At 40.8% G+C, this 24500-nt stretch overlaps 1 protein-coding gene across 10 annotated transcripts in view; it reads right to left on the bottom strand.

The window, feature by feature from the left end:
• Nucleotides 1-24500, bottom strand: part of LOC139162864 (NACHT, LRR and PYD domains-containing protein 12-like) — a 128701-nt gene that overhangs the window by 43948 nt on the left and 60253 nt on the right. For 9 of the 10 annotated variants that reach the window (XR_011558390.1, XM_070743765.1, XM_070743754.1 and 6 more), the window contains 3 exons: nt 13433-13600; nt 12133-12303; nt 327-497 (listed from right to left, as the gene is read on the bottom strand). Coding sequence is in view for 9 of the 10 variants with exons in the window: in XM_070743765.1 (XP_070599866.1) it covers nt 327-497; nt 12133-12303; nt 13433-13600 (510 nt within the window). In the remaining variant the exon portion in view is untranslated. Of the gene's footprint in view, nt 1-326; nt 498-635; nt 766-12132; nt 12304-13432; nt 13601-24500 lie in introns of those variants that run through there. The other variant, XM_070743801.1, reaches the window with a different exon arrangement.

The following is a 24500-nucleotide window of genomic DNA, read 5'->3' as shown; positions in this document are numbered from 1 at the left end:
GACCTGATCGGAGATAAAGTACAGCATGCTTCTCTTTGGTGATCCAATCCAAGGCAAAGGGGGAGGCGTGGAGATTCATTGGGCTGTGTGGCAAAGGCAATATACATAGGCCAGGGCAGGCAGGGCCAGCGGGTGGGGAGCTTTGCCGCTTCTCCAAACTGCATAGAAGTGTTAAAAATTGACCAGCTGAACTGATGTGAACTAGCTGAATTCCACCCTCAACCAAAGTGAACATGATAAACAAAGGAAGCTAAACTGCTTCTCTCTAGATATACAAAATGTTAACCTTTAGAAGACAATTTTGCAGAGTAAAATGCATTACTTACTTTAGCTTCTTTATTTTACATTCTGGATCTTTCACCATACCACATAATAGTTGTACTGCTTTGACATCATTGATGTGGAAGCACAACTCCAACTCTCTCAATCTCTGGTTTTTCTTCAATACTTCCGCAAGATACCCACTGCTGAGTTCAGTCAGGATCGCTCCATCAACCCTCCAAAGAAGAGTATGAAAAATTAAAACTATTTCTTGAAAAACAAGCATAGAATGTATTTTTATCAGACTTGAAGGGACTGTGATTAAGTTAAAAATGGTTGTGTAGATCAAACAGAGCGGTATATGCATTTCTTACTTTAGCTTTTTTACTGTACACCCTGGATTTTTGAGCCCATCACACAATAGTTCCATTGTTTTGTCATCATGGATTCCGTAAAACAATGTTAACTCTCTCAATCTCTGTTTTTTCTCAGTACTTCTGCAAATATTTCTTCAATAGGCCTGTCGTAAAATATTGTATTAAATCCTCCAGAAAGTCTGCAGAGATTAGCTTGAATAATTATAAGTATTTTTCCCTGCATTGCTACTGTTATAGTTAGATTTAAGGCATGAAATAGATGATATGAATTGATATTTTTTTGTTTGAAGAGCAGTAAATTTGGATCTTTCCTCTTAAAGGGCATTTATTTTAGGATAAGGGTTATGAAACATGAATAAGTAAGAATATAAGAATGGATTGAAATATTACAGCATAAATTTACCAGATAAGAGCAAACAACCCATAGAAATTTTAAAAATAATTTTTATTGGATATAAATATTGAAAATACATTTATAACATTGATTAGACTTATACACTCATAACACAAATAAATACATATAAAACAGACATACAAAAAGGCAAAGAAAAAAAAGAGAAGAAAAAAGAAAAAAATGAGGGGGGAAAAAGAAAAAAGAAAAAAAGAAACAATTCAACTTCTAAATCTCTTCTTTTTACAGTAAACTGAACTGTTGTCATATTTCATACGGTTAAACTGTATTTCTTTTACAGTTTTTTTACTTTCAATGTATTTCCTTATTAATATCATTATGAATATTTCAATATCTACATTTTATATAATATAATCAACATGCAAACATTAAGATATTTATTTATTTATTAGATTTGTATGCCTTCCCTCTCCATACACATTATTATTATTTATTATTATTATTATCCATTATCTATTACTTATTATTATTATCTATTCCCTAATTCTCTATCTCCATCATTATTTTTACACTTTACAGTTTTCTCCTGTTTTCTCTCCTCTCCTCATTTCCTTTCTTTTCTCTACCCAACTATAGAACATATTCCAACTTTTGTAAAATTCTGTGTTTTCTTTGTTGTTCAACGCATATGTTAATTTGTCCAGTTCCGCACACTCTAATATTTTTTTAATAATAGTCCTATCGCTCAGTGTTTCTTTCTCTTTCCAATATTGTGCCATTACTATTCTTCTTGCTGTAAGGATATGTTGAATAATGTACCTATGTTTTTTCCCTAAGTCATCATCAAATGTTCCTAGTAAAAAGGTTTCTGGTTTCATATTAATCTTTTGTTGTATTATTTCTTCTAACCATTTATGTATTTTGACCCATAGTTTTTTAATTTTAGGGCATGACCACCACATAGGATAATAAGTTCCCTCCTTTTCCTGGCATTTCCAACATTTAGGGTCCATGTTTTTGTACATTTTTGCAAGTCTCGCAAGTGGAAGATGCCACCTGTAGAACATTTTATATAAATTTTCTTTATAAGATGTCGCTCTTGTAAGTTTATAATTGGAGGTCCAAATTTTCTCTCATTTGTCCAAATTTATACTGTATCCAAAATTCCTTCCCCAACTGATCATACATCCCTTGACAATTTCTACTTCCATCTTATAATTTAATAAATATTTATATATTCTAGTTATGAATTTTCTTCCTGGTTCCAATAATATCTTGCCCAATTCCGTTCTTTTGTTTGCAATTCATTCTTTCTTTTTATCTTCACTAAATTTAGATTGGATTTGATAGTACGTCCACCAGTCTAGGGTTAGACCTTTTGGTTTTATTGTTTCCAAGTCTTTTAAACTACACTGAGCGTCCAATATTTCTTCATACCTTAGTATTCTCTGTAGGTTTATTACCTTTTGATATGTAAGGGCCTCCATGCTGGATATCCATAGAGGTATTTCTTTATAGTGGCAGGATTTAATTTTTAACCAGATTTTATGAAGGGATTCTCTAATTTTATTATTATAAAAGTATCAATGCACTTTCTGTTTCCCATACCATAAAAGGCTGTGCCAACCTGTTTGCTTTTCATGACCTTCTAAAGTTAGTAGTCTGACATTTTTTAATGTTATCCACTCAGTAATCCACTGCAATCTTGTTGCTTGATAATATAAATCTCTGTTTGGTTCCAAGAATCCTCCTTGTTGTCTATTATCTTGCAAGTCTTTTAATCTTACTCTCGCTTTTTTCTTTACTCATATGAACCTCATTATCATTTTGTTTAAATCTTGGAAGCATTTTTGGTTTGAAATAAATATTTTTATTTATTCATTCATTCATTCATTCATTCATTCATTCATTCATTCATTCATTCATTTATTTATTTATTTATTGTTAGAGTTGAAAGGGACCATGAAGGCCATCAGGTTCAACCCCCTATTACACCAGTCAAGTGGCAGTTCAATCTTCTCTTAAAAATGTCCAGAGTGTTGGAGTTCACAACATCCGCTGGTAGGTTGTTCCATTGGTTGATCGCTCTGACCATCAGGAAGTTCCTCCTTATCTCCCTGTTGACTCTCTCCTTGGTCAGCTTCCAGCCGTAGTTCCTCATCCGGCCCTCTGGTGCCCTGAATAATAAAGTGATCCCCTCCTCTCTGTGACATCCCCTCGTATACGTGTAGACTGCTATCATGTCCGCTCTGGCCCTCCTTTTCTCTATGCTATCCATGCCCAGTTCCCTCAGTCTCTCTTCATAAGTCTTGGTTTCCAATTCCTTAATCATCTTGGTTGCTCTTTTCTGCACCTTCTCCAGAGTTTCAATGTCTCTTTTGAACTGTGCTGACCAGAACTGTATACAGTACTCCAGGGGTGGTCGGACCAGTGCATAGTAGAGTGGTAATAAGACTTCCCTGGTCTTGGAGTGTATTCCACTGTTGATGCAGTTTAGGATTGTGTTGGTTTTTTAGCTGCTGCTGCACATTGTTGACTCATGTTTAGTTGATTATCCACCAAGACTCCGAGGTCTCTTTCGCAGTCGCTACTGCTAAGAGGGGTTTCTCCCAGGTTGTATGTGTGTCCAGGGTTTTTTCTTCCTAGGTATAGGACTTTGCGCTTGTCGATGTTAAGCATCATTTTGTTGGCATGGGCCCACTGTGTTAGTCTGTCTAGGTCTTTCTGTAATTTTAGCCTGTCTTCTAGAGTACTGGCAACCCCCGCCAGCTTGGTGTCATCTGCGAATTTGATCAGTTGCCCTTCTATTCCCTCATCCAAGTCGTTGATGAAAATGTTGAAGAGCACAGGGCCCAGGACAGAACCCTGTGGTACCCCACTGCCTACATTCTTCCATGTGGATTTGAAACCATTGAGGACAACTCGTTGGGTGCGGTTGGTCAGCCAGCTATTGATCCATCTGCATGTGTTGTAGTCTACTCCGCTTTTTTCTAATTTGTTGATTAGGAGGTAGTGGTTGACTTTGTTGAAAGCTTTGCTGAAGTCTAAGTAAATGAGGTCCATCGTGTTGCAAAGGTCTACTGATTTGGTTATGGTGTTGAAAAAGGATATGAGATTGGTTTTGCATGATTTGTTTCTGACAAACCCGTGTTGGCTGTTAGATATTATCTTGTTTGTTTCCAGGTAGTGGCAAAGCTGTTTTTATATTAGTTTCTCCAGTATTTTTCCAGGTATTGAAGTCAGGCTGATTAGTCTGTAGTTGCTTGGATCCGTCTTTTTACCTTTTTTGTGGATGGGAACTACGTCCGCTCGTTTCCAATAATCTGGTAGGTCTCCAGTGGCCCAAGATGAGGGAAAGAGGTTCCGCTATGGTGTCTGCCAGTTCTTTTAGGACTCTGGGGTGGAGTACGTCGGTCCAGGTGATTTGAATTCGTTGAGCTCCCTCAGGTAGTCCCTAATGGTAGCTTTGTCTGTGTTGAGTTCGGTTCCGGGGCTGTTAGTTGCAGTTAGGTTGTAGGATGCTTGGTTGGTGGTTCCTTTATGTGTGATAGTGTTCTTTGGGGCTTCCCAGGCATCCTGTGTGGATTTACTCTTTAGAAGTTCCTTCCAGGGTTTATTCTTTAGGTTCGCTCTGAGCTTGTTAAAGTCCACTTTTCTGAAGTCTGGGACTGTAATTGGGTTGGGTATTGCAGTTAGTGATTGCACAATGTTGAATTTTAGGATGATATGGTCACTCTCATCTAGCGTCCCTTCTGCTTCTATTCCCTCTATCAATTCTTCCCTGTTTGTTAAAATTAGGTACAGTATTGCAGGCCCTTTGGGAAGTATAGACATTTTAATAGCTGAAATTCTTCCCAATAGAAATTTTGATAGCTAATAGCTGTCAGCGAACCAGCAAGCATCTGGAAAAATAAATTCAATTCCACTGCTGTGTAAACACAGAAAGTTCCATTTATTATTAGACCCATGTCTGGATTCTGTCGTGGTAATATCAGCACTGAATTTCACTTCTGTTCTGCCTGACCGGACTCAGGCGATAATTAATGGTCCAGGAAAGAAGGTCAGACACACACGTGCATTGCGAATCAGCAAACTTGTATTAAACATAAAAGAAACGGCTAAAGAAAACTGTCCTTATTTTCAGGAGTAAAACACATTTCAAGGCGAAAAGCCAGCTAGATACAAAGTTCAGGAAAAAGCAAACAAATACAAAATTCACGTAGCAGAAACGTTCCAGGAGTTCTCTGAATTTTCGAGGCATGAGAGCAGCAGCTAATCTCAGAGTTTTCACCTCCCACTTGCCTGACAAAGCTGGGTTGAAATCCAAAGGCACAGAGCAGAGGCTTCAAAGCAGGAACCACAAAGCCACACAAACCACACAGATAAACATCCAGTTTGCCTCTGCCTCCATTCCCGTTTTTAACCGTAGCCCTCATTATTATTATTTATTGGGTTTGTATGCCGGCCTTCTCCGCAGACTCGGGTAGGCTAAGAACAATGATAAAAATAGCATGTAGAAATCCAATTAATGATGGGGACCACACCCAGCCCTCATTATGGGAACCACACCCAGCCCTCATTCCGTGGACCACACCCAAACACAGGTGACACCATAATCACCGGTGATAATCCCTTAATTGAGCCCTCCATTGCATTGCTCTCCGGCTATGCCTGTCGATTATCTGTTCAGCATCTGAATCCAAAGAAGAGAGGCTATCCGACGGGCTGCCAGCTAAATCTCCTGGGCTGTCTGCCAGGTCCTGTGGGCTGTCTGCCAACTCCTCTGAACCATCGCCCTCATCCTCTGGGCTGTTTGCCACATTTTCCTAGCTGTCAGCCAGGCTTTCGCAATCACTCTGTGATGCATCTCTCACATATGTGGGGGCAACAGCTGGCCCACGCACGAACACAACAACTTGTGATTTATTTTTAGGTTAAAGCTCATTCCCACTCCCACAAGTGCATCACATATACTAATCCGGGGAAAGGAATGCTAGCTTCCCTTGTACAGTTGATCTATAGCTCTGCACAAAGAATGTGCTGTAGTTCCAACGTCTCTCTCTCTCTCTCACTCACTCCTCCCATTCTCTATCACTGTTATTCTGTCAGGAGGCCTGACAATAGTGTTTTGAATTTGAATTAAGAACAGAAAACAATCTTTGAAATCCAGTTGACAACATGAGATAAATGAAGTATACTGAAAAAAAACAAACATAAATTAAGAATTTTAATTAAGAATTTGGAGATTGATATTATATTGTATTGTACTGAGGATTGAAGATTGAAGATATATGACTTTGTATGTTTGTATGGGTGGAGAAGACATAATAAAAAAGAAGTAAACACTGCCTGAAATTGATCCTTGCAGTTGGTGGAAGCAGGCAAATGCAGACTGCGTGCCTAGTGCTGGTGTTGGTAAGGGAAAACAAGCCATCAATGTATGATTGTATGGATTGATATAACACAGCTTTAAAATATATGCTATGTTCTGATTGGCTGTAGTGATGTACATGACCATACGAGGGAGCTAGAGATCATGGCTTTCTCCCCCTGTTGTTTCATTCTGATTGACTCTATGACTTGACAGTGATCTCTGTGTTATGCTCCGTTATTCTCTCTGATATTCCGATATGTTTGAAAGCTGTAACATCTTTGTTGCATGTACCATATTTTTCGATGTATAAGCACTTTTTTTACCTCAAAAAAGTGGTTTAAAAATTGGGTGCATCTTATACATTGAACGTTGCTGAGGCGGGACGGGCTGCAGTGGGGGCGGCAATCGCTGAGGTGACTCCGGTGACTTCCACGCAAGGAACCCTGCTGTCGAGTCTGGGTGAACAGGCCCTGAAGGGGCAGAGCCGTCATCTTCACTGGCATCATGTTGTTGGGTGGTGGGCTTGGCTTGGGTGAGCGGCTGTGGCAGGAGCCAGTCCGGTGCCGCCTCTCTCAGAGCGAAGCTGCCTCAGCCGGCCCTGATTGTCTGGTGGGAGGGAGCTCGGCTCCATCGTCCCCCACTCCAATCTCCCACGTTCGGGGGAGCCTTTTGGAGGGTGTTGCAGTCAGCTTGGCGGGAAGCTGCCTCAGCCGGTGAGAGGCAGCACCTGACCAGCCCCTGCCACATCCGTTCACCTGGTTTGGCTGAGGCAGCTTCACTCTGAGCGCCCTTGAACCTGCCTGCCCCTGCCTCAGCCGAGCCGGGCAGCAAAGCCCTGAGTTTCTTCTGTAATGAGAGAGCAGCGGCATCAGGTATGGCTGGGGGCAGAAGTCCTTTGTTGGCCCTTCTCCTCTGATGCAGCAGGCCCTCCAAGACCCTCCCCACAGCACTTGGGCCGCGCAGATAAGGAGGAGAATGCTCATCCCACTCGGCTGAGGCAGGGGCAGACAGGTTTGAGCATGCTCCCAGGGGAAAGGTCACCTCAGCAATTGCTGCCGTCACTGCCACTTTGCTGCTGGTGTGGAGTAGAGCCGCTTGCCCAAGCCACTTTTCAGCCTGCTGGGAGGGCTCCTCAGCCAAGGGGAGATGTCTGGCAGGTCCTGGGGGACTGCCCTTTCCTTTAGTGACTTCGCAGCCCTAGCAACCAAGTTTCCTGCTCGGCCCCCGTGGGGAGGAGAAGCCACTCAGACAATTTTATATGCTGGGGACGTGATATGCTATATGGGAACTTTTTATCTCTGAGGGAAAGGGATAATTGAGAAAGAGGGAGTCTCAAAAGGTGTCAGGGTGGTGGGCTGTGGAGAGCATTTGATACTGTCAATAATAGCCTGAAGCCAAGCAAGCTTTGGGGGGGACAGCTGTTTAGGTGACCCTTAAAGCAATGTAAGATTTTACACCAGTTTTATTTTTGGCACCTCATGACTGACCTCTGAGAGAGAGAGAGAAAAACAAAGGAAGAAGGACAAAACAGAATAAAAAAGTTTCTCTTGAAAATAAGGTTTTGTTTTTACACTTCTGCGTGTGCACATATACGCAGAGTGGGGCGCGAGAGCACAGACACACACACACACACACACAAAGAGTCGGAAGGGACTCTGTACTGTAGGTCATTCTTTGGTCCAGGGGTCTCCAATGTTGGCCACATTATGACTTGTGGACTTCAAATCCCAGAGTTCCTCGGCCCACAAAGGTGGCTGAGGAACTCTGGGAGTTGTAGTCCACAAGTCTTAAAAGTTGCCAAGGTTGGAGATTCCTACTCTAGAAACACTCCTTTTAAGGAATATTTCAGGTTTATCATCATCACCATATATTTCCATGCACTTCAATTGTGAAAATTGGAGTAGTCAAGAGAGGGGTCTTTGAAAACCTCATGTTAGTAGTAATATTAAGGCAACCTCAGCAGGGAACTGTAATTGTAAATGATTCTCTCACTAGTCAATTGTCCTCCTTTGTTTTGTTTGTTTGTTTGCATTAGGGGTTGGGAGTGCAAGGGTCTTCAAACCTGGCAAGTTTAAGGCTTGTGGACCTCAATTCCCATTTCTGACTCACTAGCTTGACTGGTGGAGGAATTCTGGGATTTGAAGTCCACAAATCATGAAGCTGTCAAGTTTGAAGTTTGTAAAAAGTGTACATAGTTTTAAAAAGTGTACATGGTTTTAAAAAGTATTCTGCTACACTGGTATTGTATTAAACAATAGAATATTACACCATTTGGTTTAGAATACTTTCCCCCCTTGTTTTCCTACTCTAAAATCTAGGTGTGTCTTTTACACCAAAGATACAGTATATGACAAAGACAAACTGATAATAAGATTATTGTACTTTGACTGAATTGAACGTGTACGATCCGGACTGTTTATTTAGACTGTACTATTTCTTATAGTAATAGAATTCTTTATTGGCCAAGTGTGATTGGACACACAAGAAATTTGTCTTGGTGCATGTGCTTTATAAACACTATATTCACTTTAACGTATATATGTGTGTGACTAGATACTTACTCATATCTACTGCAATGTCCCATTTCTGTGTGCAGGTCCTTGATAACTCAAGGGTTGCTCTGCACACACAGAGGTAATGTAAAAAGGGTAGAAAACTGAATGTTAGCAATGTACAGAGAACATGTAAAATGTTAGTTTAACTATGCTAGATTCATCTAAAAATGTAAACCATAATATAGGAGTAGTTAGTAATGGAGCAACACAATGCATAATTAACGGTAGAGAAAAAAAATGTCAAAATAACAAAAAGTGACCAACATGTAGCATTAGCCAATGGATGGAAAATGAAAGCAGTTGGCAAAGGTACTGCAATTGTTCATGGCTGAATGAAAATTTACCAATGTTAAATATACCTAAACTGGTATTTAATTTGCTATCTGTTAGAATATTTGTAAATGCAGGGTTTGTTGTAACCTTTGAGAATGATCAATGTATAATTGAAAAGCAAGGAAGAAGGGTTACTGCAAGGTTAGAAAATTGTCTGTTTCTGATTCATGACAATCCAGTAATCAATGCTAACTCAGTTTTCAATAACAAAAGACATTTGCTCCATAGACATATGGAACATAGGAATTTCAAAATTCTAAAGAAAACTGTTGACTGCATTTTTCCAACTGGCTAAAATTTGTAGAAAGGAAAAAAAACAGGAAAGATGTAGGTGTTTTAACTGATATTAGTACAGAGTTTAAAAATAGGAAATTTAAAACCATGTTGCAAAGAGCTGGAATAAAACATAGTTATTCTGCTCCTTATAGATCTCAACATAATGGTTATATTTGTTTGTTTGTTTGTTTGTTTTGTCCAATACACAATAATACACAATGGTGGTTAGAGAGGATATAATCAGGTAGAATGTATTAAACGGGGAATAGAGGACAAAATAAAGGAGTGAAATATAACTGAGAGAATAGCAGAAAGAGATATAGGTATAGGAGATATAGATATAGGATATATAGGAGAGACAATAGGACAGGGGATGGTAGGCACTCTGGTGCACTTATGTACGGCCCTTTCTGACCTCTTAGGAACTTGGTGAGGTCAACCGTGGATAGTCTAAGGGTAAAGTGTTGGGAGTTAGGGGATGATACTACAGAGTCCGGTTGTGAATTCCATGCTTCAACAACTTGATTATTAAAGTCGTATTTTTTACAGTCAAGTTTGGAGCAGTTAATATTAAGCTTGTATCTGTTGTGGGCTCTTGTGTTGTTGTGGTTGAAGCTGAAGTAGTCTTTGACAGGCAGGATGTTGCAGCATATGATCTTGTGGGCAATACTTGGATCATGTTTGAGGTGTCTTAGTTCTAAGTTTTCTTGACCCAGGATTGTAAGTCTAGTTTCGTAAGGTGTTCTGTTACAGGTAGAGGAGTGAAGAGCTCTTCTGGTGAAGTATCTCTGGACATTTTCGAGGGTATTAATGTCAGAAAGTTTAGTTTGTAATTTTCTCATTGAGATGGGGAGGTTATTTCTCTTGATTGAGGTAGATGTTAATGGTACGTAAAGTCTGCTTATTATTTTCATCTCGAACAAGAATGTGTTGTAGAGGTCATCCGTAGAGTTGCAGTTTGTGAACAAAGTTTGCCAGTTTAATGTTGAGAGATGGGTATCAATGAGTTCATAGTTCACTTTTTTGAAATTAAATTTCTGTGTCGCATTATTTGGGTGGATCTCAGTGTGGCTTAGGTTGAGACTGAAGTTTATCATGCTGTGGTCACTGTTGGAGAAAGGTTCTATTATTTGTAAGCCATATATTGTGCTTTTGGTGTTGCAGAAGATGAGATCTAGACAGTTATCTACTCTAGTATTGTTAGTTATTAGTTGGTCAAGTCCCAGATTGGTGACGGTGTTATATATAGTAGAGTGGATAGGTTCCGTGCTACATTCATTTAAGGACCAGTTGATGTGTGGTAAGTTGAGGTCTCCAAGAAAGATGATGGGGTGTGGGCACTGGGTAGCCCACGTTAGTAGTTCTAATAATTTGTTTGCATGTGCGATGTCATAGTCCGGTGCTATGTAGCATAGTAAGAAGCCAATTGTGGTATTTAGGGAAAGATCACAGACAATAGTTTCTGTGTGCAACTTTGATGTTTTTTAGTTTTAGAGATTTTTTGTAGAATATAGCTACCCCGCCTCCTCTGCGGGATTCACGGTCATAATGAGAGACAAGATAGTTCCTTGTTGTAATAATAGAGTCTGAGTAGGATGCATTGAGCCAGGTTTCACAAAGATAATATCAAAGACTGAGGAGTCAAGAAGGAGGAGGAATTCTGATATCTTATTGGCTATACTTCTGGCATTTAATAATTTGCATTTGAGATTGGTTTTGTGTTGGGAGTAGGTTTTGGGTTGGTTAGAGGCAATAAGGGGAGGAGATTTCACAGATTCTGGTTTGCCAGAGAAGCTTTGGGGTGAAACTATAAGGTGTGCTATTCAAGTTCTCAATAATGTAGTTAATGCATCAACTGGGGAAATACCATTTACTTGTTCGTATGGAATAAAACCTAAACTTAGTTATTTGCATGTGTTTGGTGCTCCTGCATGGGTGAGATCCTCCCAGGGCACAATGTGAGTTACTATCAGTATGCTGATGATACTCAGCTGTACATCTCCACCGCGTGTCCAGGGAATATATATATTTGGGGGGGGGGGGCTGGGAAGAGCAAGCTGGTGGTGGGCTTTGCTGCTTCTCCAGACTGCACAGAATCATAAAAAACGGTTCACCCGAACTGCTCCGAACCAACTGAATCCCACCCTGAACGAGAATGAATATGATAAACAAAGGAAACTAAACTGCTTCTCTCTGGATATATTTCCAAAATATTGACCTTTAGAAAATGCATTACTTTCTTAAGTTTATTTATTTTACATTCTGGATCATTCAGCCCACGACATAATAGTTCTAGGCTTTCCCCACGATAAAAGAATGAGTAGCACAGCTCCAACTCTCTCAATCTCTGGTTTTTCTTGAATACATCCACAAGATACCTGCTGTAAGATTCGGTCAGGATCTCTCCATCAAGCCTCCAAAGAAGAATATGAAAAATTAAAACTATTTCTTGAAAAACAAGCATAGAATGTATTTTTTATAGGACTTGAAGGGACAGTGATTAATTAAAAAAATTGAACTGCCTCACCCTGGATATATTTCCAGAAAAATAACATTCAAACAATGATTGTGTAGATCAAACAGAGAGGTATATGTATTTCTTACTTTAGCTTCTTTACTGTACACCTTGGATTTTTGAGCCCATCGCACAATAGTTCCATTGCTTTGTCATTATAGTTTCTGAAGAACAATGTTAACTCTCTCAATCTCTGGTTTTCGCCGAGTACTTCTGCAGTAGACGACTCATAGACCATGACTGTCTGTGTTCCAGCAAGCCTACAGAGATCAGTTTGAAAAATTACAAGTATTTCTTGAAACTCCATTGTGCAATGTACAGTATTTCACCGGAACTGATGGGGATGTGATCATACAATGCATTAAGAATGGATTGGCATCTTTAGTCTCTCACCCTTGACCACACCCAGGGCACCTCAACCCCCCGCCTCAGCCCACTCACAGCCAGCTTTTCTATTCTGCTGGCTCTCCCCTGGTGATTCTCTCTGGCCCTCCACCCCTTGCCCTTCAGCTTGGCCCATTCATCAAGACACCATTTGTCCCGGATGTTTTACTCCACAGGACAAAAAGCCACCAGCCAATCAGGTGAGAGGCAGCAACGATAGGCCTGGGAAGGGTGACCGAGAGGGCTCCGAGGGGGGGGGATGCGATTGTGGACAAGTTGTGGAAGCACAGGGGGGAAGGCAGGAAAACCCTATCTGCACGTAGCTCGTGCTGGTGCTGCCATTGATCCTGGCAATTGGTGGCAGAAGGCAAATACTGTCTGTGTGCCTGGTGCTGTTGCTGCTTCACATTACACCTGGTGGGGAGGGGCACAGTGGGGGAGCAGCCAAACTGCCCATTCAGCATGAGGCCAGAGTGCAGGTGCAGAAGCAATGGTGGTGGTGGTAGTGGTGAAAATGACAAGCCACCATGGACAACAGGCATGCAGCAGTTGGATGGGGCTTCTCAATTTAACCTCTCACCCTGCCATGGCCTCTGCAACTAGACTTAACTCTGAACAGACAATTCAACGGCCCTCCCATTACCACACCATTCAACACATACACACCACACACTCACTAACATCACCTGTGTTCACAATAAATGCACTGCTGCCCATCCCTATCCCAAAGAGCAGTACACACACAGCATTTGCCTCCTTTCCCTTCCCAGCTTCACCAGGAGCTGTGTAAAGGAATTTGCCTGCTTCCTCCTATCAGCACCAGATGTCTTGCCTATTTGCCCATGACTCTAAAGTGTGCAATAGGTTTGATATTCCTGGAGGCGTCTGTAATATGGCAAATGATTTAGCTTTACTGGATAAATGGTCAAAGCAATGGAAACTGCAGTTTAGAAAACAGTCAAAAGACACTTATGCAGATCAAATTGAAAGTAAAAAGTCACTTACTCTAATGTCTCTATTTTGCATTGTGGATGTTTGAGCACGTCGCACAATCGTTTCATTGCTTTGTCATCTTGATTCTCAAAGTGCAAAAGTACCTTTCTCAATCTCTGGTTTTTCCTCAATACTGTAAAATACCTGCTGCAAGATTCAGTCAGGACGAATCCATAAAGTCTGCAGTTCAAAATAATCAGAATTATTTCTTGAAAAATAATTATAGATTGTATTTTTATAGGAATTCAAGGGAATGCATGTATGGCAACTGAACTGCTTTTCCTTGGATATATTTTCAAAATATTATTCAATTTGGAATATTTGTGTTCATCAAACTGAAGGGAATAAATGTGACATTGTAGTTTTGTAAGAAATTCACATATTTATTTATTACAATTTTGACTGAAAGGTTCTTCTCAGATTAAATGAAATTCTTTTGGTGGAATATCGTACTGTGCAGTAAAGAGAAAGAAAATAATACTAACTTGTACAGACACATCTATTTGTTGTTCAGTTAAATATTGAGGCAGGAAAGAAAAAATAAATATAAATATAGCACAATGTGTATGATGATATCAACTGAGCAATAGTAAATAGTAAATTAACCACCCATGCTGTCCACACCGGTTTAGCAAAGGGGAAAAAAAAGTCCCAATGCATTATGTGATGCTCCTGATGTGGTTGTCTGGAGGCAAAGGAGGCATGGCCAGGGGTGGGAGCCTGAAGGTCCTAGACCAATGATGGAGAACCTATGGCATGAGTGCCACAGGTGTCACACAGAACCGTATCTGCTGGCACAGAAGCCATTGCCCTATCTCAGCTCCAACATGGATGTTTGTGCTGGCCAGCTGATATTTAGTTCACACAGAGGCTCTGGGAAGATGTTTTTGGCTTCCAGAGAGCCTCCAGGGGGATGGGGAAGAGCGTTTTTACCCTTCCCTGGCTCCAGGGGAGGGCAAAACACAAGCCTACTGGGACCACCAGAATTTTGAAAACAGGCTGTTACTGGCCTCCAGAGGGCCTCCAGGGGTGGAGGAAGCTCTTTTTGCCCTCAGGAGGCATTGAATTATGGGTGCAGGCCCTCGGGCGTATGCTATTGCTTTTTTGGCACCCGAGGTAATAAAGGTTCGCCATCACTGTCCTAGACCCATTGAGAAATTTCTCAGACTCCCTTCACTTTTGTCAATTTTGTTATGCTGTAGCCTGATTCTATACCTGTAAGAAAAACTTCAGAAGCCAACAAAAGAAAGCAAGGAAAAGAACTTTATTGTCAAATAAAGTCAATAAAAAATAGGCCAGTTATGCACATAATGGGACCCTGAAAGTCAGTTATTTTCTGGGGTGATTTGCTTGATAGAAATCATATCATTTATAGGCATCTTTCGCAATCATTCATCGCCTAATTACCCCTTCCTTACCCCTATGTTCATATTAGGGATGGGGACTTTGGGGAAGTTCCTTTGGGGAATTTCCCACTTCATCAATCATTAACAATTAGCCCTTAATTGTTTCATTTCATTCATTATATTGGGAAAATACTAGAAAAAATAATCAAGAAAAATATCTGCCACCACCTTGAGACAAACAACATAATAGCCAACAGTCAACACGATTTTATCAGGAACAAATTATGCCAAACCAACTTCATTCCATTCTTTAACACTGTGGCCAAATCAATTGACCTGCAAAACACACTGGACTTAGTATGCCTAGACTACAGTAAAGCATTCGACAAAGTGGACCACAATCTACTATTCTGCAGATTAGAGAAAATAGGATAAACAGCAACACAATCAGATGGATTGACAACTGACTGATCAACCACACCCAACGAGTAGTCCTCAAAGGGTCCACGTCCACATGGAAAGAAGTAAGCAGTGGGGTACCACAAGGATCAGTCCTAGACCCAGTACTCTTTAACATTTTTATCAACAACCTAGATGTGGGAATAGAGGGGGAACTAATTAAATTTGCAGATGACCCCAAATTGGCAGGAGTAGCCAATACCCCAGAGGATAGGCTCAAGATACAGAAGGATCTTGACAGATTTCTACAATGGGCCCAGGCAAACAAAATGAAGTTCAATGCAGAAAAAAATCTTACACCTAGGTAAGAAAAATCCAAAACATAAATACAAGCTGGGTGAAACCACACTCAACAGCAGTGACTGTGAGAGAGATCTTGGAATCTTGGTGGACAGCCAACTAAACATGAGCCAGCAATGTGCAGTGGCGGCAAAGAACAGCCAACACAACCCTGAGTTGCATCAACACAGGGATACACTCTAAGACTAGGGAGGTACTAATACCACCCTAGAGTACTGTATCCAGTTTGGGTCAACATACTACAAAAAAGATGTTGAAACTCTAGAGAGGGTGCAGAATTGAGCAACCAGAATGATAAGGGGACTGGAAGCTAGAATATGAAAAGAGGTTGCAGGAACTAGGCATGGATAGTCTAGCGAAGAAGAGGTCTGGGGGAACATAATAGCAGTCTTCAAATACTTGAGGGGCTGCCATAGACAGTTTATTAACTGTTTTTAAATTAATTTATGGGGGGGATTATAGAGTATTTAAATTAATTAATTTATGGGTTTTTTTAAAGGAAGGATAATTGTTAGATTAGTTTAGTTTAGTTTTAGTTTAATTGGATTTGTATGCCGCCCATCTCCGAGGACTCGGGGTGGCTCACAGCATATGCAAAGACACAATAGTATAATTAATCCAATTAATATACATAAAATAATCTTTAAAAATTCTAACTTTAAAAACTATTATTGGCATTCATTCAATAAATCATACTAAAAACATTCGTTGGTCAGGGAGAAGATCTAGTAATCCCAGGCCTGGCGACAAAGATGAGCTTTTATACTCTTTCAGAAGGCAAGGAGGGTGGGGGCGGTGCAAATCTCCAGGGGGAGCTGATTCCAGAGGCCCCCCCCCACAGAGAAGGCTTTTGCCCTAGGTCCCACCAGGCAACATTGGTCAACGGGACCTTAAAGAGACCAACTCTGTGGGACCTCACTGGTTGTTGGGATTTGTGCGGCAGAACACAGTCTCGGAGATAGTCTGGTCCTATGCCATGCAATGTTCCCTCTAATTTTTTTTTCGGTGTGGGCACAAAAGTATAGTGTCTGAGTGGCACATTTTCATACCTGAGCACGGATGTCATCCAAGAGAACTGGTTAAGTAATTATTTGGGGCTTGGTGCTGGGGCAAAATAAGGTCCCTTCCCACTATGTCATTCTGTTATTTTACTTTTAAATTAATATCATCCTCTTACAAAACCAGATAGGCCGTCATGCCTATTCACCTTCTTATACATTTTTCGTAAAAGAAACTAAAAACGCTTATACAACCTTTCCCTAATTAATAGGGAAAAAATTTCCCTTCTTTTTTATTAAAAGAAATTAATAAAAAAAAAACCCCAAAATCTATTACTGTTAAAACTCACCTGCAGGAGGTGATCCAGGTAAACAGGGGTGAGGGGCGTGGCAGGAGGAGCAGGGAGGAGTGAGGGCAAACGGTGTGGCAGGGGCTGGCAGCTCTTACCTTGTTTTGTAGCTGTAGAGAGCCACTGCAGAGAGAGGCATGGGGGGGCTGGCAGGGCAAAAAGCGGCTGCGGATGCAGAGAGCCGCTGCCGCAAGAGGCGTGAGGGTCGGGGAGGGCGAAAGGTGGTGGCAGCTGCAGAGAGCCGCTGCCATGAGAGGCATGAGGGTCGGGGAGGGGAAAAGGCGGTGGTGGCTTCAGAGCTGCTGCTGCAAGAAGCGTGGTGGGCAGGCAAGGCTAAAGGTGGTGGTGGTTGCAGAGAGCTGCTGCTGTGAAAGGCATGGGAGTCGGGGAGGGCAAAAGGCTTCAAAGAGCTGGGCAGGCAGGGCGAAGGGAGGCAGGGAGCCACCGTCACATTTAAGTGTGTGGGGCGAATGGCGGCGGGCAGCAGCAAGCGACCACTTACCTCCTTTTAGCCTATTTTGGGGTTGCATGTGCAAAAGCCGAATCATGCGCAGGGTACATACATGCAGGGCGCAGGAGCACATAGGCGGGGGCGTGCATGCTCCCAGTCCATTATGATAGGGCTGGGAATGGTAGCCAGTCCCTGTGGGTATGTCTAGTTTAATGAAAATTAGGACTAGGGGTGACGCGATAGCAGTGTTCCAATATCTCAGAGGCTGCCACAAAGAAGGAGTCAACCTATTCTCCAAAGCTCCTTAGAGTAGAACAAGAAGCAATGGGTGGAAACTAATCAAGGAGAGAAGCAACTTGGAACTAAGGAGAAAATTCCTGACAGTTAGAACAAGGAATGAATCCGTGGAACAGTCTGCACCAGAAGTTGTAAATGCTCCAACACTGGAAGTTTTTAAGAAGATGTTGGGTACCTATTTGTCTGAAGTAGTGTAAGATTTCCTGCCTAAAAAGGAGGTTGGACCAAAGTTCCCTCTAATTTTTTTTGGTGTGGGCAGAAAAGTATAGTGTCTGAGTGGCAGTCCCTTCACGACTGAGCAGCATAGAATAAATAAATAAATAAATAAATAAATAAATAAATAAATAAATAAATAAATAAATAAATAAATAAATAAATAAATAAATAAATAAATAAATAAATAAATAAATAAATAAATAAATAAATAAATAAATAAATAAATAAATAAATAAATTCCCATGCCTTAGCGCCTGATTTTTTTTCCCACACATGTCACCCAAGACAACTTATTGCGTAATTATTTGGGGCTCGGTCCTGGGGCAGAATAAGGTCCCTTCCCACTATGTTATTCTGTTATTTTATATTTCAATTAATATCATTATCCTCTTATAAATCCAGATAGGCCATCATGCATACTCCTCCTTCTTATACATTCTTCTTAAAAGGAAAAAAAAACCCTTATACAACTTTTTCCTAATTAGGAAAAAATAATTCCCTTCTTTCTTATTAAAAGAAATTAATAATAAAACAAAACCAAAATCTATTACTATTAAAACTAAAAGAACAAGCAAAACCAAAAACACTATTAATAAACCCATGCTTTAAAATCTTCATTTTTAAAATATTTATCATAGTATCTAATTATACTATGAAAATTTATCTCAACACCAATTCATCAATTAATATATTTCCATATTTACTTTTCTATAATTTCATTCAATATTTTCAAGCTCAATTAATTTTCAGGCACTTAGCATTTACTATTATTAACTTTAATCAATCTTCTACTTTTCCAAGTATATTTTAAATTCATAATGCAAAGTCATAAAATCATCCAGTACATATCATAAAACCCTTATTTATCCTACGCATCTTCCATTAATTTTACCTATGTAATTCTATATAATTCTAAAATTCTAATCCAATTTTATGAATTAATACATCCTAATATCTTTTACCATCAAGAAATTATGTTAAGCTTGTTTTTATCTTCTTTGTTAATCAAACTAATTTATGAGTAGAAATACTCATATTTACTCCCAACTAGTATATTATGTTCACAGAAGGCTTCATTTTAACAGAAGGCTACAATTGTTTGCATATTTCTTTGGCTATAAATGCCAACCAGCAGTGGAATATATTAAATATCTTGCTAAATATCAGTCTAGTCACTAAAATATCATACATCTGCTGATTCCTCTAGTTCAAAGTTTGGAAATGTATATTAGGATATTTATTTATTTATTCATTCATTTGTCCAATACACAAATACAGAGGAAGAAAAATAGACATCTGGTAATATATATAAGGGTAAAAGTGAACTTAGAGGAGAGGATATATGAAAGGAAGAGAATATATATGATAGGTGAAAGAAAGGTAAGACAATTGGACAGGGGATGAAAGGCACACCAGTGCACTTATGTACGCCCCTTACTGGCCTCTTAGGAACCTGGAGAGGTCAATCGTGGAGAGTCTAAGGGAGAAATGTTGGGGGTTAGGGGTTGACACAATTGAGTCTGGTAATGAGTTCCACGCTTCGATAACTCGGTTGTTGAAATCATATTTTTTACAGTCAAGTTTGGAGCGGTTCATATTAAGTTTGAATCTGTTGCATGCTCTTGTGTTATTGCAGTTGAAGCTGAAGTAGTCATTGACCGATAGGACATTGCAGCATATGATCTTGTGGGCAATACTCAAATCGTGTTTTAGGCGCCGTAGTTCTAGGCTTTCTAGGCCCAGGATTGTTAGTCTATTTTCGTAGGATATTCTGTTTCGAGTGGAGGAGTGAAGGGCTCTTCTGGTGAAATATCTTTGGACATTTTCAAGGGTGTTGATGTCTGAGATGGGTATGGGTTCCAGACAGATGAGCAGTAGTCTAGGATGGGTCTGGCAAAAGTTTTGTAGGCTCTTGTAAATAGTGTGAGATTGCCTGAGCAGAAGCTGCGTAGGATCAGGTTAACAACTCTAGAAGCTTTTTGGGCGATATTGTTGCAGTGGGCTTTAGCACTTAGGCCATTCGATACTGAGTGTGGGTTAGCAGTGAGAGATTGTTTATTCAGTACGTATATGCGGTTTGGATTCTTTTTGCCGATGTGGAGGGTAGAGCATTTGTTGGTTGATATTTGAAGTTGCCAGGTGTTAGACCAGTCTGAGACAAAGTCCAGATCTTTTTGGAGAGTGAGTGTGTTATCAGTGGTGTTCAAAAGTTTCACATTGTCAGCAAAAAGAACACAGTTGCTTTCAATATGGTCACAGAGGTCATTGATGTAGAGAATGAAGAGAGTAGGACCCAATACTGCCCCTACTCTCCTTGCCTTTTCTAAGCTCCTTAAGACCCACCTCTGTCGTCAGGCATGGGTGAACTGAGTCATCTCCCCCGGGCATATACAATTTATGAATGGTATGTTTGTATGTGTGTGTTTAGAAAATGGGGTCTTTTAAATATTTTTAAACAGTATTTTTAAACAGTAATTTAGATTTGTTGTAAATTGTTTTTTCACTTTGTTGTGAGCCGCCCCGAGTCTGCGGAGAGGGGCGGCATACAAATCTAAATAATAAATAAATAAAAATAAAATAAATAATACACTTCCCTGGGGAACACCGCATATGACAGGGGCAGCGGTGGAGATGGCGCTTCCAATTTTGACAATTTGTTGCCTGTTTGACAGGAATGCAGTAATCCAGTTGTGGAGGAGTTCTGAGATGCCATAGGATTTGAGTTTTAGGAGTAGTTTGTCGTGGACCACTGAGTCGAAAGCTTTGCAAAAGTCTATATAAATTTCATCAATGGATTTTCCTTGGTCGAGGTGGGTAGTCCAAATGTTTTTGCAGTGAAGTAGTTGTAGGCTGCAGGATAATTATTTTCTGAATCCAAATTGTTTGTTTGAGAGTAGGTTATTAGATTCTAAGTAGAGGGTGACGGATTGATTTATAATTGATTCCATGATTTTACAAGGGACGCAACAGAGAGATATTGGTCTGTAGTTGTCCACTAGTGAAGGGTTTCCTTTTTCTAAAATGGGGATGACTCCTGCTTTTGACCACAGCTTGGGGAACGTGCTGGTCCTGAAGGATTTTTGGAAGATAATGCTTAGGGGTTCAGCAAGAGCAGAAGAAAGTTTCCTTAGGAAGTATGCAAGAGACCATCTGGTCCGGCAGATAGGGAGGGTTTGAGGTCACGGATTGCTTTATCTACACGGTCTACAGTGAAGACAATTTGGGTTAGGTTTTTTAGTGGGTTAGAGGTGCGATTTGTGAAGGTGGGGGAAGAGCCATTGCGGTTAACAAAAACAGAGCCAAAAAAAGAGTTGAAGAGGTTGGCTTTGGATGGGTCATCATGGTATTCTTTGTTATTGGGTCCTACAAGTGGTGGAATAGGTCTGGAGTCATTGAGTTTGTTGTTGATGAAGTTATAGAAAGCTCGGTTAGACTTGGTGTGAAGGAGGCTTTCCTCTTGTTTGCTGTGATAGTTGAGGCATTCTGCTTTTATTCGTTGGTATATGCTTTTGTAGCGGACTTTAAAGTTGGTTACTGGGCTTTTTTTGTTTCTACGCCAGAGGGAATTTTTTTTTGGTTTGTAGTTTCTTTATCGAGAGAGGTATGTTATTTTTTTGTCTACCTCTGGAAGAAGTGAGTGGCACATGGAGTTCGATAAGCCTTTTGATTTGGAATAAGAACATATTGTAGAGATCATCAGTGGTGATGCACTTAGAGAACAAGGATTGCCAGTTAAGGATTGAGAGATTGGCATCTATGAGATCATAGTTGGCTTTCCTGAAATTGTACTTAGGAGCCACGTTATTCTGGTGAGTGTTTAGATGATGTAGGTTGAGGTTGAAGTTGATCGTATTGTGGTCGCTGTTGGAGAAGGGTTCTTTTGTGTGCAGTCCATAGACAGCACTTTTACTGTTGCAGAATATGAGGTCCAGACAGTTGTTGAGTCTGGTGTTGTATGATACTAATTGTTCCAGTCCTAGGCTGGTGACGGCGTTATAGATGGCGGTATGTATAGGTTCAGTGGAGCATTCATTTAGTGACCATTTGATGTGTGGTAGGTTGAGGTCACCAAGGAAGATAATGGGATGTGGGCAGGAGGTTGCCCAAGTTAAGAGGTAGGTTAGTTTAGTTGCATAGGTAATGTCATAGTTTGGAGCTCTGTAGCACAGTAGGAAACGGAGTGTAGTGTTGAGAGAAATGTCACAAACTAGGCTTTCAGGGAGGAGGATAAGATCATGTGCAACTTGAATGTTTTTTAGATTGAGTGAGCTTTTGTAGAATATGGCTACACCACCCCCACTGCGGGATTCGCGGTCAGACCGGAAGACCAGGTAGTTACTTTGTGTGATGAAGGTGTCAGGATAGGAAGAATTCAGCCATGTTTCACAAACAAAGATTAAGTCAAATAAGTTGGTGTCAAGTAGGATGAGGAATTCAGACAACTTGTTGATTATACTTCTTGTATTGATTAGTTTACATTTGAGATTGAGTTTGTGATCAGGGGTGAGATTGGATTGAGTTGAGTTGAAATTGGATTGAAATGAGGTAGTAAGAGGTACACTATCCTATTCGTTGCTTGAAGTGCTGGGGGGGGGTGTCCGTTTGTATATGAGGGTTGGTGGGTGGAGAAGTGTGGGATGGTTGAGGAGGGGGAGTGGGTTTGGAGATGGGAGGGTTATGAGTTTTGGTCCTGATGCAATGAGAGCGGTAGTCAATGTAGAGGTTAGTTTCACCTTGGTCACAATGTCTCCGGAGTTCGGAGGAGTAGTGTTGGAGTAGTGTTAGGTCTGGTCTGGATCTGAGTTTGTTGTATTTTGCATTATTTCTGGCGATGGAGTTCATTGTCTTAATGAACTGTTGTTTGGTAGTTTCATTTTTGCAGACTATTCTGCACAACCGGGGAGCCATTGATCCATCACTGTACTTTGGTACAGGGCCGCTTCTAGAAACCTCTAAGATATCGTCAGGGTCGATTGATTGAGGATGATGGTTGTGGATGATACTACAAATGTTTGATAGATCAGTTTCCTGTTTTCCTCTAGGCCAAAAAGTATGGCATTATGGTGTTTTTGTCCCCGTTCCATGGCATCTTGCATCAGGGTGGAGATGTCAGTAGTAGGGTTTGGAGATAGAAGTTGTGGTGGCCTAGGTGGAGTATAAAGTGGTGGTGGTGGGTGGTGTAGGGTGCTTGCTTTGGTGTTTTAGCGTTTATCAGATCTTGGATGTTTTTTTCTATGGAGGCAAGCCATGGTTCCATGCTTTCTGTGTATGATTGTTGAGTTTTAGAGACTGCTGATAGGATTACATCAGACAAATTTCCAAGGGAGTCTGGTTTGGGAGAACAAGATGGGCAGAAATAGTAGAATGAAGGATTATCTTGAAGAAAAGTGGTGACATGTTTATTTATGTTAAGGCAGGTGTGTTGAGCTGATTTTTTGCAGGAGTGACATTTTATAAATCCTTCTTGTATATTAATAGTATTGTTGGACTAGAAGACCCTCCAAGGACTCTTGCATCTTGGTTGTTAGAAAATGTTTCACATTTTAAAATATCTGTACAAGCCAAAAGAGACCAGCAAAAAGTATCACTCTGAGGAAGAAGGGCAGAAGTGCCTCAAGGGCACCGCCATCTTGTCTGGGATGATATTGGCATGAGGCCAAATTTCACGTGAGAAGTAAGAAGTGAGTGAGCGAGCGACTGAAGTGGAGATGCGACCAAGTGAGTTTTTCCTGATGGCTGCATGGCAGCTGAAATGCCACATTGCACAGTTAGCTGCCTTCTTCAATCTCAGGCCATTTTAAACCCGTCCAGCAACCAAGCGAGAAACAAAATACAGAGTGAGCCTTCTCCGGGTCCCGTCAACTAAACAATGTCGGTTGGCGGGCCCCAGGGGAAGAGCCTTCTCTGTGGCAGCACTGGCTCTCTGGAACCAACTCCCCCCAGAGATTAGAACTGCCCCTACTCTTCCTGCCTTACGTAAACTCCTTAAAACCCACCTTTGCCGTCAGGCATGGGGGAATTGAAACACCTCCCCTGGGCATGTTCAATTTATACATGGTATGCTTGTGTGTGTGTCTGTTAGTATATGGGGTTCTTTTAAATCTTTAAATATTTTAAAGTTATTTGGATTATTTGTGGTTTGTTCTATCTTGTTGTGAGCCGCCCCATATACGGCATTCAAATCTAAATAATAAATAAATAAATAAATAAATAAATAAATAAATAAATAAATAAATAAATAAATAAATAAATAAATAAATAAGTCTAAAATCCCATTCAGGCATTCTCCGCTTACCATCATAGACAGAAAAATCTCTGCTTCCCCTCTGTAAGTAAGTCTTTCAATTCTCTTTCCAGATTGAATCATTTGGCTATACTCCTGGCTGCATAGTCTCTGCAGCTGTGTTGGAACAGGCATGGCTGCCTGGCCGGCTTCACCACAGCCGGTGCGAGACAAGCCAGTTCACCCAGCGGGGCATCCCGGCCCATGCCAGGCGTCCCAAGCATCACTCTCCCTGCAGGAGAGATCCTTTCTGGTCCAAAAGGACCAGAGCCCCCGGACAATGGGACTTGGGGACATTTCCCAGGAGAGAGGGAAATATCCCGTTGTTGCAGTCACGAGACCCTGCCCCCCATCCCCCCATAAGCACCCTTTGAAAACTT

This window comes from Erythrolamprus reginae, chromosome 1 (genome assembly GCF_031021105.1).
Source record: "Erythrolamprus reginae isolate rEryReg1 chromosome 1, rEryReg1.hap1, whole genome shotgun sequence".
Lineage (NCBI taxonomy): Eukaryota > Metazoa > Chordata > Lepidosauria > Squamata > Dipsadidae > Erythrolamprus > Erythrolamprus reginae.
Note: the sequence above shows the minus strand (reverse complement) of the source record. Positions and strands in the feature narration are given on the sequence as shown.